The sequence below is a fragment of the Ceratosolen solmsi genome, unplaced genomic scaffold (genome assembly GCF_000503995.2).
Source record: "Ceratosolen solmsi marchali unplaced genomic scaffold, CerSol_1.0 scaffold30, whole genome shotgun sequence".
NCBI classification, from domain to species: Eukaryota; Metazoa; Arthropoda; class Insecta; order Hymenoptera; family Agaonidae; genus Ceratosolen; species Ceratosolen solmsi.
The window spans coordinates 9,305,329-9,319,864 of NW_011948421.1; the positions used below are offsets into that span (position 1 = coordinate 9,305,329).

The 14,536-nt window shown below is 19.7% G+C and overlaps 1 protein-coding gene across 1 annotated transcript in view; it reads right to left on the reverse strand.

The window, feature by feature from the left end:
* The window catches only part of LOC105361730 (uncharacterized), a 14,698-nt gene extending 3,407 nt beyond the window's left edge, over positions 1 to 11,291 (reverse strand). Inside the window, exons 1-3 of the mRNA XM_011498982.1 lie at positions 11,085 to 11,291; positions 10,738 to 11,010; positions 4 to 224 (exon numbers count right to left, since the gene is read on the reverse strand). Of these exons, the coding sequence (XP_011497284.1) occupies positions 4 to 224; positions 10,738 to 10,906 (390 nt within the window). The 5' untranslated portion in view covers positions 10,907 to 11,010; positions 11,085 to 11,291. The remainder of the gene's footprint in view (positions 1 to 3; positions 225 to 10,737; positions 11,011 to 11,084) is intronic.
* Positions 11,292 to 14,536: the final 3,245 nt, after the last annotated feature.

Sequence of the window (14,536 nt, forward strand, 5' to 3'; positions counted from 1 at the left end):
TACCTGCTGCCGCTCAAAACGACTGCTGGCGACAAACTGTCCCTTAGTAGAACTGACGCCATTTTTTGCCTCTACGTTATGGTCCGCCTTCGATACGCCCACTTCACATTCAAACACGCCCCCCTCAGCATCGGAATTGAGTCGCGCCCGTTTTTGCTCGCGAATGATTCTTGATCCATAGACACTCATGATCTCATGTTGCTGGTTGTCAGCATACCCCGCCACTGTCGACATATTGAGGAACGAATTCATTGGACGAGTTCGTTCATTACGTTGTTTTTGCGAATTGCGAACCATTTTCGAGATCTATCAGCCAGTAATTGTACAGACTTGGATATGGTGCAATATGTGAGGGTGTGTATAGATTTTCATTTTATATGAATATATTGGTGTATTGGTAGTAACTTGTGAATACTAAGTTTCTGTAACAGTACACTGTGTAAGAGTTCATTTAACAAGTAATAATAATTATTATAATTACATTAAATATCCAAAAATATGTCATAAATGTAGGTAATAAACATTTTAAATCTTGTAATCATAATATAATTCACACACGCGCGCGCGCATGCGCGCACACACACACACACACCCACACACACATATATATATATATATATATATTAAATATGTTATCAAATGAACAAATACAAAGTAAATTGTTTCGTGGATCCTAAACCCAAGAAAGCAAACTATGAATAATTACTTATACTAATAATGGAAACCCATAACTAGGTGTTATTGTACTTCAATCTGAATACACTTTTATATTAAATAATCAATTTTTATAATAATATATAATATATATAGTTTTACTAATGATATTTATATTATACATTAAATACACAGGATAATTGATTATAATAATAATAAAAAATCAATTAAAAAAACATTTTTAAAATGATTAATATTTTGAGTTAAAAGTTTAAGAAAATATATATCATATTATAATAATTAAATCTATTTCTATCTATTATATCACTATAAAATATATTTAATTTGTATTTGTAATGTAATAAAAATAATTATAATATAACTGTTTAAAACATATTATTTAAGTAAATGTAAGGAAAACATAGGAAAAATGGAATAATTTACAAGAATATATAGACATGAATTTCTATTACTTTTCAAATTATCTCTTCAACTTTTTATGCGTTATTCTCGATGAATCAAACATACTGTACGAATTTTTTCAAATAAAAAAAAAAGAACAAAAAGGTTTAAAGAATTAATAGTATTTAAATTAAAAGAAAAGTAGAAAAATAATTAATATTATTATGGATATATTATGATTATAAATATGCACTTGCATTTATATTATATTTAATTAATATTATAGCAGTGTGTATTTTATTCTAATATGAAAACTTTTATTGAAAACCTTTAATTATATAATACTTTTTTTTTCTACTTCAGTGTTAATTTTTTGATAAATTTATTCAATTTTTATATATAATCTATCAAATAATTTCAAAAACACAAATATAATTATGGTCTAACTAATATAAATATTTATTGAAATCATACTATACTAGTACAATTTTTACTTTTATATGTAAAAATTTGTAATTATGATATTACCTACAATATGTACTTATATAATTTTAAATTTTAATACCTTTTGCTTCACAATAATGTATTGTACATATAGTAAATTACAGAAAAATGTAGTTATATTTATTTTCAAAAATAAATATTAACTCTATTACAATTCGTATAAAATCGCATTGTAATGGTGAATCAATTTATACTTGCGTCATCATAATTGCAGCTAAACTTTAGATTTAGTTAATTAGGCTACTGACGTCGCAAAAACTACATTTATAAAGGAAAGAAGTTATTTTACTTTAGATGAGTTTCAATTAGAAATAAATGTATTTTACATGCTGTATAATATAATTTAATGATTCGCATTATTATCATCGTCGTTATCGATATCGTTAATAAAATTGTCATTGTCATCCTTACCATCACTATCACCATAACCATCAGTACATTATAATTATCATTATGATTATAATATTGTAATTAATATTATAGAGACAATTATAAAGATTATAAATTGTGTTCTATCACTTATTGATGAAGTCAATTTCCAAATGTTGTTCTCGTGTAAAATTGATCATGCATATTATTTTTACATTAGTTTACATTAAAAAATTAATATTACTATTTTAATTAACATTATATATTAGAATTATTTCAACCAGATTAGAAGGCCTATTTTACAAATCATAAAAAAAAATTAATCGTGCATCTGATAAAGTATATACAAAGATAAAAGTTACACTCTAAATCTTATATTTCAATTATTTGTAATATATTTAATAAAAACATATCATAAATTTTTAATAAAATTTTAAATTATGTAAGAATATTATAAGTTTTAATAAAACAATTAACAAAAAATAAGGCTATATTGTCTTTCAAATATATTCATACGATATTTTTATTGATATAATGTAAATTTGATAAATAATTTAATTATTTTAATTCTTTAACTTCTTAAATTAATACTTATTATTAATTACATTTTTTAAATTATTTAATTCATATATTATTAATATAATATTTCATCATTCATTCACGTACATGTTATTTATATAATATTTATCATATTATGTAATAATGTACATAATAATTATTATATTAACGATCAATTTAAAATCTAAATTTTTTAATATGCTAGATATTGCATATTTATTTCAAATTATAATTGATACTACATTTATTTCCTTAAAATTTGTTTTATTGAAAAAATATCTTTTTGTATTTTTCAGTCTTCATTATGTTATACAAAAATAACAGCTTCAAAAAAATTTATATTTATATATAAATAATTTCATTGTATAAATATAATTTACAAGTTTTAAACTATATATAAAGTAAAACGAAGAATATTCATAAAATATTTACTATTTCGTTGATATATTTATTTATGCATAATTATTTAAAATATTATAAAAATTTATAATTGACAATTAAAGGGAAAATATTTTAGAAAATTTATAATTGAAAATTAAAAGAAAAGAAATATAAACATTTAATAATTGGTAGCATGTATTTCATGTGGTAATATAACTTTTATAAAAAATATTCGATGTAAAATAAGAAAATTTTTCGATTATATAAATTGTATATATAGTAATATACATTCTATATATTATATATTGTAAAAAAATCTCATTTTAAATTTGACATTTCGTATAAAAGTATATGATTAAAAATATTACTTTATAAATATGTCCTATTCTTTTATTTACTAATGAATAATTTGTGATGAAGTTTTTAATACATGTGACAAATATTTTGATGAAAAAAATATTTATGTTTAAGATACATTGAGAAAGCTTTATAATATAATAAAAATATATATATATATGCACACAATTGTATACCAATTAACAATTTTTAAAATTATTACAAATTATATCATAATCAAAGAAATTCTGTTCACTGGATCAATGAGAATAAGATTTCTAAGCCAAAAGGGCAGAGGTTACTCTTATCTTTTATATTTACGAAAATATATTCTGTTATTCGCAATTATAATCTAGTGCGACCAGAAAACTAAATTACAAATAGACACGATGGTTAATTCCATTGCTCAAATTTTGAAAGATTTATAATATCCTTATCTTCATTAAATGTATTTTATTTATTAACTTTAATAAAGCTATTTTAACTGTAGTAATAATGTACTAATTAAGTATATAAATTTATATAAATATATAAATATATAAATATTATGTAAATATATTATTTAATATATAAATTTATAATTAAAATTATTAATGTTTGTAAAGCTTTCAATCAATAGATGAGTTACCAATATTAAAAATATAGATATTTTGAATAATATATTAAATAGAATTCTTATATATAAATAGTTAATTTGTATTAAAATTCTAAGCAAAGAATTTAATTATAATAAATCCATTTTACTACTTTAATCTTAAATTTGTATATAATCAACAAGTAATAAAATAAAAAAATAATCACTTAAATACGAAATTCAATTAATTTAATAACTTCATTAAGTAACAATTACTTTGTATAAATATCTTAAGATATTAAATATGAAATGAATTATTAATAATTTGTTAAATAATAATATTAAAGTGATCCGTAATAAAAAATAATGATATATTTATTCATTAATTAAACAGATATGGAAGTTAAATATAAAAAATAACTTTAAAATTTTTATCGAGATATTAAATCTTTTAGAACATTTCTTCCATGTTAATTAAATTAAGTGTTTATTTTTACTTTTCTAATGGTAAAAAACTAATGTTTTTCAAGATCAGAAAAGTACTAAAAATGTTATGTATAAAAATATTTTATTATACATAAATATTATATATAATTTATGTATAATATTATAAATTGAATAAAATAAAATATTTTATATTATATAAAATATTATAAATTAAATAAATTTAATATTATATATTATATATAATATTATAACTTAAATAAAATTCAATAATATATATTATATATAAATTATTTCAAACTATTTTATTAATCCATTGTACATAATAATATTTTTATTTTTATTTATGTAAGGCAAATTAAATACTAAAACTATCCATATTAAATTTAAAGAATTGATATTAGTATTTATATATTACATAATGTTTTAAAACAGAAAAATTTTACGGTTTATTTTCTATATAAAAATGTATTAATACTTGTAATTATTTAGCATGTACATAAACAATTAAAGGATTTAATTAAATGAATGGATGACCAGTATTGCTAAGTTCGTGATTAAATTATTAATCGAGTAAACAATTTAAGTGTAAGGGCTACTGACGCATTTAAAGAGTTTAATATCTATTTCATTTTCTCACTTAAGTGTATTATAAGTATAAATAAAAAACACAATTTTGGTGAAGAAGCAATAAGAAAAATTTATGTTAAGGAAGATGGTAGTATGTAATTAACAAGGTGATGCGAGGCAATAACATGCATAATGCCTAATGTAATGTTATATTTAATTATATAATAAATTAGTATAAGATAATTTTTGAACAGTTAAATATATAATTATTTAAATCAATAATAGTAATGAAATATATATTCGAGTTCTTATTTGTCACTTAGTTAATAATAATATTTAAAAATATTAATAATAACATTCTATATTAAAATAATCATGTAAATTATGTACCCAATGATACCATTATAAAGTGTAAAAAATTTATATTAAAAAAAATTCAAATATCTTTAATATACTGTTTAATACATTGTAGTTACTAATTCTGGTGAATACTCAATATTTCTTTTTAAAAGAAGTATTCGTTTGTTACCTAAAATATTTTCAAGTTATCAATTATTATAAATGTCTTTTATATCACTTGAAACTATTAATGAATAAAAAATTTGATCTTTAATTATTTATTATTTATAAAGTATAATATAATATAATAAAATAAAATCTGTGTATATATGCGTATATACGTGCATGCATATATGTGGATGTAAAAGAATAATATTATTAAAAAAATAATACGTAATAATTGAAATAATGACTAATATCAAAGCAAACACTATAATTATATATTCAGCAATAATTGACTCAATCATCAACATAGTATTTGATAACGTAAAAATCATATGTCGGATTAATCAAAGTTTTCGAAAAAGATCATATTTCGTTCTTTTTTTCACACGGATAATCAATAAGTGATTAGAGAATGACCAAATCTGTTAAAAACGGATATTATACCGTTATAATAATTTAGACAAATATTAGAAAATAATATACTTGTATCGATTGCTGCATAACATTTTATATTAGAATAATTAATCTCCTACTGTATGTGAAAGTTAATTTCCAAATTTAATTATAACAGATTCTATCATGAAATAAAATTTTATTAATGATATATTTTTTAACTTTTATAATTAATTTTAATCACAATGTAAAGTAATATTTTTTACATTTATGTAGGTTTCATAAATTGTTCATTATTTTATAATGTTATAATATTAGTGATATTATTATATACGTATTTATCTTAACAGTTATTTATATGAATTTAGATAGCGTTCCGTAGAAATAATTATTTCAACAAAAACTATTTTAGAAATAAAGTAATTATAGTAAATTAATTCTGTTTGAATATATATACAAAATAGAATAAAATGGAAAAAATGTAAAAGTTAATATAATTTAACAATCATTTTCATTATTTAATTTGCAAAATAAATTATCTTGAGAGCATTTTTAAATTGAAAATGAAATTAACACCTACCAGTTTTAATTCAATAATTAAAAAGTATAAGAAATATTATTTGGTATCTTTATAAATATAAAAATAAAGAAGTACTATAAATATTTAAAAAGTTATTTATTTAAAAAAATTTTTTTATTAACTGAAGTTAATAAAATAAATAGTTTTATTAACTGTACTTTTTCTTTTAATTCAAACATTTTATTAGTTAAAAAATTTTAATATTCGTTTACTTTAAATATAAAATAAACATAGTTAAAATTATTGTAAAACAAAAAATAAGCAATGGTGTATATTAAAAACAATTTCTTTTAAATACATTTAACTAATTTTTACATTTAAGATAATTTTCTTTTTACAAAATTAACGAAACGTTTTATACATTTATTAATAATAGTCAATTACTTCGTAGTTTTTAGATTTATAACCTTACTTGTAGCCAACAATTATTTCTTATAATACGATTTTATAAAATTATGAAAAAATTTATGATAATATTACATATTTTAATAAATAATAATTAGAAGTAAATTATTTTATTATTTAATGCGTATATACGAAAAAGTCTATCTAAAATAAAAAAAAGGAATAAAAATATTTACTTATGATTTGTGTTAATTGTATTTTTCTGTCCGTCCAAAAATGTAGTATAATTATCGGAATCTAATAATATTTTTCTCTAAATACTATTTAACTACAATATAAAAAATGAATCATGATATTTTGACTTAAAATAATGACGTTAAAAGTATTAAAAAAGTTACATGCAATTTGGAAGTACTAATGACTTATATAGAAGAAAATACTGTAGATTAAGGGAAAAGTGAATAAATATAAGTCTATGATAATTATACAAGGTTCAGGAAATGAAAAAGACAAAGCTACTGAAAATTTTGTGACATGAATAAATTCTGGAGATCAGACAAAAATGAGCATAACCGTGATTGCTGACCCATTGTGAACTCTGAACCATTGTGCATTGATCATTTTTGTAGTATTCCTTCATCGTTAGATTTTTTGCCTATCATTGTATATATATTTGATTGCATATTTATTATTTATTTATGTAATAGTAGTTCCTTCAATTTAAAAATTTTTTCAAAACACGCATATATGAAATTTAATTATTTTAAATTAGCATGTCATTACGCAATTAAATAAAATTTTTGGCAATAATATAATATTTTTTGTAATTAGTGATCTTTATAAATATTTAAAATCGGACTTTAGAAAAAAATGATATCTTTAAAGAATCACCTTTTATTTCAATATAAATAAAAATATAACTAAAAAATTTAGTAAAAATTAGTTTCTTGCCTATATTTATATTTAATCAATTGTAATTATTAATTATGACTAAATTATTAATTTAAATTAATAAAATATTTTAATTACGCTTTTTATCACCTATAGTTGTAACGAAATTTTTATTAAAATCACTTAAAATATTGTTTTTTTCTTAAACCAATACTTTAATATTTATTTTCAAAATTATATATTAATTATAAATTTTATTACAATGATTTACTTATATATCTGCATTTTAATATTTACTGAATTTAATGTTTAAGAATTTTTATTAGATTGATTATTATTTTGTAATAAAATTATATTTTATAAAAGATAATTTCATATCGTGCATATTTAAAATAAATAAGTTTATAATATGCAAAGATAAAATCTATGCGAAATTATTAATTAAATTTTTGTTTCTTAAAAAAGGTGCATTAATTTTATTGTAAATAGATATGATAGTTTAAGGACTTTGTAAATATGATTATATTAATTAAAAACTTTTTTAAATAAACACTTATATAAAAAAATCATGGAAACGAATTATTCTAAATTAATATCTCAATTTTTTTTAATTTATTGCTTAATAAAGCTAATATTTATAGCATATAAAATGAACAAATATGATAGGGCCTGAGAAATTAACTAAAATTTTTATCTTCAAAAGATAAATAAAAAAGGCAGGCTAGCAACAAAGCAGAACAATCAGTACTTCGGCCTTGCACCTGTGCACTCGTATCGGTATGCAAGGAATGTTATTTAATTAAACTTTTAATCGAATTTCCATTACGTCATTCGTATAACGATAAGGGCCTAGGTCGTGTACTTCAGGTCGCCACGACCATAACTGTGTTTTATTGATCTTACAAAATGAAAAAAAGCAAAATACAAGGGAATAGTCAATTTTGTAGCTCTGGCCGTTCTTAAAGCATTTTATACAATAAAGTACAATAGTTTTAGAGTATACAGCTTATTGTTTTTTTTAACAAATATAATTATTCAATATTTCATTATAATTGTATTTAAATTCTATTAAATTCTACTAATCAAGTTTATTAATTTGTAGAGTCAGGTAATATAGAATAAATACATAAATAATATAAAAAAGGTTTTTAATAAATTAGGATATTTAGATATAATATACAAAAAACATATATTTAATTTTTTTATGTAAAAATATTCTTTGTAAAAAGTTTGGCAGTACATATTTTTATACTTTTTCTTTTCTTTGTATCAGTACTTTTATAAATTTTACAATTTACTATTATTTTTAAATATAATCAGTTTATACTTCTTTAAAGTATCACCTATTAGCGTAAAATTTATAAGTAAAATATATAAAATTTATTTATACGTTTTATTCTTTAATGTATTATTATTTTTATTACAAAAATATTTAATATTATTTTAATAATTTCAATTATTTCAAATAAAGTTTAGAAAAATATATCCATTTTTGTTTTTAATAAAAGATTAATAAAAATTCTGTTGAAATATAAGATATATATATACGTATAATCTACATATATGTATAAATATGTTTAAATACTATATATACATATATATATATATATATATATATATATATATGGGTGTGGTAAAAACTCACGTATGAATGACAAGGATATATAATATCTAATTTAAAAATAGTACCGTTTAAAATTGAATAATAATATGTTCATAAAAATTTATATACTTCTGACTACTAATAAAAAAATATTCTGACTTAATTTATCAAAAATTGTGCATTAAAAAATCTACTTCAATAATTGCTTATATCAAATATATAAATAAAAAAAATTAATTTTATTTATAGTTAATGAAATTAAAATGACAATTATTTACTTATAATTTCAATAATTGCTGATATTCTTGTTGAAAATGTAGTCGAATTATCTACTATTGCCTGTAATATATATATAATACATTTCATGGTCCAAATAAAATATAATAAATTCGTAAAATCGGTTAACACAATATGTAGACAATCATCCTCTACAAAAAATTTATCCTGAGTCCCGATTACTCGAGGCCGCCAGTTGACATACGACCGTCACCAAGAAATATATGTAGATCAAATTGCACCGAGTAAAAAAGAATGAACTTATAATATAGCCTATGTGTGTACGAGTGTTAACGTTTCCAGCTAATTCAAAATCTTAAGTTTTTTAACTTTGTAATATTATGGATTTTATAATAACCATTAGTTTTTAGTAAATTAAACAAAATAAAAATAATTAATTTGTTAATTTAATGAATTATTTTATAAAAAGAATCGAATATAAAATTTACAAAAGCTTTAGTAATTAATTATTATAAATAAAAGTATTTATAAAACTATTGCTTATATATCACAAATTATTTATTTATTCAAAAAAACATTAAATATTTATTTGAAATTATCTCTAATTTTTATTCAAGTTATTGTTTTTAAATTAGTAAATAATTAAGTAAATAAATATTACTTGGTGATAGTTGTTTATTATCCGAGAGTGTTTAATATTGATTATCATTGACGTAGAATTTAATACGATCTACTAATGAAATAAATTAAGTTACCTTTACGCTCAAGTATTATATTTTATATTTAAAGTATTTTACAATTTATTTATAATATTGTCATTGATTTATATTGATTAATAATTATTTCACATTATTTATTTAAATGTATATGTTTAATGTATATTATAAGTTTAGAAATAAAATAATGAACTTATAAAAATTATTAATGTTTTAGGTACTTGTACTTATAATTATTTATTCAACTTTAAATTAAATTAGTTCAAAGTGTAGAACATTGATTTTATTTTTAAAATATTTTTCGTCCTACAAATAAGTACACAAATTATTAAAATAGAAATGTGAAAGTGTATCTTATTTTTAAATTGACAGTGAAACTGTAAAAAAATTGAATGTTAGAAATATATACAATTAAGAAGTTAAGTATTTTTATAAAGTGGAAATCATTTATAAAATGGAAATGTATTTCTAAAAAGGTACTATTTCTTTCATGATAATTATGAGAATCATGATAATCATGATATTTCTCTTTTTTTATTGCAATACTCTCTACTACCATCGCTTATTGCTTTTTAGAATGTTATTTTCGTTAATTTTTATCAAAAATATTAATTATAATATAATATATAAAAATATGAACTACAACAAAATAATAATCATTTTTTTCATATATTACGTTGAAGCTTTGTTGAATCCCGGAAATGGTTGCAGGCGTAACCTTTAAGAGCCACCACAAATTCTTTAATTGACATTTTCATGCGTATTTCGGTTGTAATACAGCAACATAAGACAGATAGCATTACGGATACATATACTGATTTGAAAGTATAGACCCTCAGGGACATACATCAACCACAGAGACGCCCCGCGGGGCGCTTTAAGATTTCTGGGATCCAATGTAGTCCTTTTAACGCCCATCATATTCAACTCATTTTCAAGTGCCACACGTCTGTAAAATAGACAAAAATTACTACACGAGTAGTTCTAACTACATCATTTAAAATACAAGTTTGAAATGCCTACCAGTCAAATAGATAGTATGTGCATCTTCGAAGTGGGCGGTTTTTGTTTTCTTTTTCTTTTAATCGGGATATTTCACAATCAACTCAGATAACAATATATTTATGGTATATGTCTCTACAACGACTTTTCGAAACAAACTTAACTAAAAATCTGTCTATTATTTAACATTCATACAATATGCTGTAATTGACCAAATAACAAGACCTAATATAATTTATATATCCTATTTCTATACTAAATGCATTTTCCACAGTTTTATTTCCTTTATTATAAGTATGTTTACAGTAGATCATATAAATTTAATAAATATAGATAAGTGTTAATCATTTATACTTAATTTTGTAAATAAATTTAATTGGAAAACGTAAAAAATATAGGTTCTTGATTTTTGTTATTATATATATATATATATATATATATATATATATATATATTATTGTTTAGATAAGATTTAAAAAGGCCATCATTATTGTATTATTTATACAGAACATAATTATAAAAGTATTATTAATATTGTTGTTTTTATCATAATTTATTTAATAAACATTTATTTTAAATTTAACTATATTTAAAAAAAAAGAAAAATTAAAATTTTTATTAAATATAACACGACTATTGAAATTGACAATAAATTATCATTATAATCAATTATTAAATGATATATATTTTAATACCAATATTTATCATCATTTGTTATTCCCTTCCGAAAAAAAATATTATTGTTTTTTTTTTATAAAATATAAAATTGTACTAAACTTTATATTAAGTATCAGTAATTATTATAATTATGATATTTTACTATACAAAAAAATTACTATTTGATTTAAGAAATTAGTATAATTATGGTATATTGCTGTTGATAGTGAACAAAGTTTACGAAGTAAAATTATCTCTTAATTATAAACAATTCATTAAATATATTATACATGAACATAACTAAACAGATTTATGAGTCATTGGATAGAAGGAAGAAATCTTTTTAAGCTCCGTGGGAAACAATTTTATGAATTTCGTTTGTATCTTAAAAATAGCCGATATCTTCTTTGTAAGACTTTTTTTATTAATTTTCCAAGTAGTTTACGACTTGGATTAATTTCATACTTCGGTTAAATATAAATATTCTTTTTTTCGGCTTCATTTGACAGTTTTCAAGGAAAGATGTATAATTTTAAATTACATTGCTATTATAATTTTTTTGCCTAAATGTTCGATACATTATTTCCAAGATGACACTTCATTATTATTCTAAATATGGTAAATAATGAAAAAATTAACGATGAGGAAAATGAAATAAATAGATCCAACTATAAATCAATGAACATGTTATAATAAAATCAGATTATAAATTTAAGTTTTTAATTTGTTAAGCAAACAATGAAATTATACTTTAGTAATAAATAATCAATTTAATTAATTCAAATTATATAGTTCTGATTTTCTAAACATTTTTACAATCATTCAGTTAGTCAATTAAAAAATATAAATACTGTCTACTTTTTAATAATATCTAACTTATTTATATCATTACAGTTTGTAGGCTGACAATAATTAATAAATTAATATAAATAATACGCTTTAAATAGCTTCATTTAATTAAATATTTTTAGTTTTTAAATCACGATCTATTATAAGTTTCAAATAGTAAATTGATATCAAAGTTTTGGGCGTCAATATAGATTATACATACAATAGACTAGACCGCACCAAATTGCTTCATGCCAATTTATGTTTTCAATTCCCTTGTATTATCATACCAATATAATAATGCTGCACTATATCTTTTGATGCATCATCATTGCTTTCTTCTATATAATATCTGCTATGTAGGGACTATATCTACGACATGATTTCATTTTAATTTTATTAGTAATTTTTAGTTTTCTTAGAAATATTATTTAAATGTTACGGTTTAAATAAAAACTTTTTTAAAAAATTTAAATTATCTGTAAATAATTGTAAGTAGTATCATACTAAACAGATTGTAAAATAAATATTATAAATTCAGTATTTTAATATATGAACAAAATTTTTAGTTGATGAAGTTATATGTATATAGTATTTATTATTGTAATATAAATTTCATAAAGAAATTTTTGCAGTAATATAAATAAAATGATTGATTTTGTAAAACTTATAAATATCAGTATTTATCGATATTTTAAGCTTTTAACATTACTCTTATAACTCAATATTAAACATTTTTGATTCTTATAAACACTTTTTTAAAGTTATTTAAAATATTCATTCTGAAATTTAACTCAATATAATAAAACAATATATATATATAATATTTTAGATAATTTTTAAATTTATTATATTAACATTGTATTTATTTTATATATAATATTTTTAAATCTTTTTACATACAAAATTTTTACAAGAATTTTTAATGTTTATTATAAATAGAGTGTTTTTAAGTAATTATAAAAAGTAAAAACTTTAAACAATCAAAGTAAAATGTAACCAACCTTAAATTTATTTATAAAATTGATGTTAATATACTAGTTAATATTATGGTTTAAATATATAATACAATAAGATATCCATCTTTTTGTATTTACAACTGATGTTTCCATATAATGGATAATACTTATCTATTATGAATATATTGACAAATTTTAATAAAAATCTGCTTTACAACTTGAAAATAAAATTATATTGAATATCCTAACTATATTTTGAATGAATAAATTTTAATAATTTTAAATAAAAAGAATTTAAATGATAACGAATAGAAATAATAAATAGCATTTGATTTTAATATCAATATTTCAGATTATGTAGATAAATTAAAAGCTTCAAAAAATGACCGAATATAAATTTTATTTTATTTTATAACCAAATGAAAAAACTATATCTCAGTGAAATTAAATCATGTTCTTAAAACTAACAAGATTTTACCGCATAAAGGCATGATAATATTTTATACATATAATATTCCATATAGTTAATATAGATAATATATATATATATATTCTGTAGTTACAAGCCGACTATTCGCCTTAAGGTATGACAGATGGTATGTGAAAACAACAATAACAACATTCTAAAATCTTATTTTTGAAAAATATCATTCGGTCGTGGAAAGTATATTTTCAGTTTCTCTCATAGTATCTATGTATTATTATAGAAGAGACTAATCTTTTCCATGAAATTTTTCAGTTATGGTTTTCCAATTTTTCCAAGTTACTTTGTAAGCTAATCGTGTAAAAGGCAAACATTTTCTATGAATAACATAGGTCATTTTTGAGGTAAAAACAAAGCAAATAAATCCCTTGGATGAAATTTTTGTATATAAACTTATTTTGATAAAATATTATGTACATATTGAATATTTTACCACTATTTTTACACCTTTTATTTTTATATTCACTTGAAAGTGGAATAATAATAAAATAAAAGAGTTAAAGTTAACTAGAAATTAATATATAAATATAATAAATTAATTAATA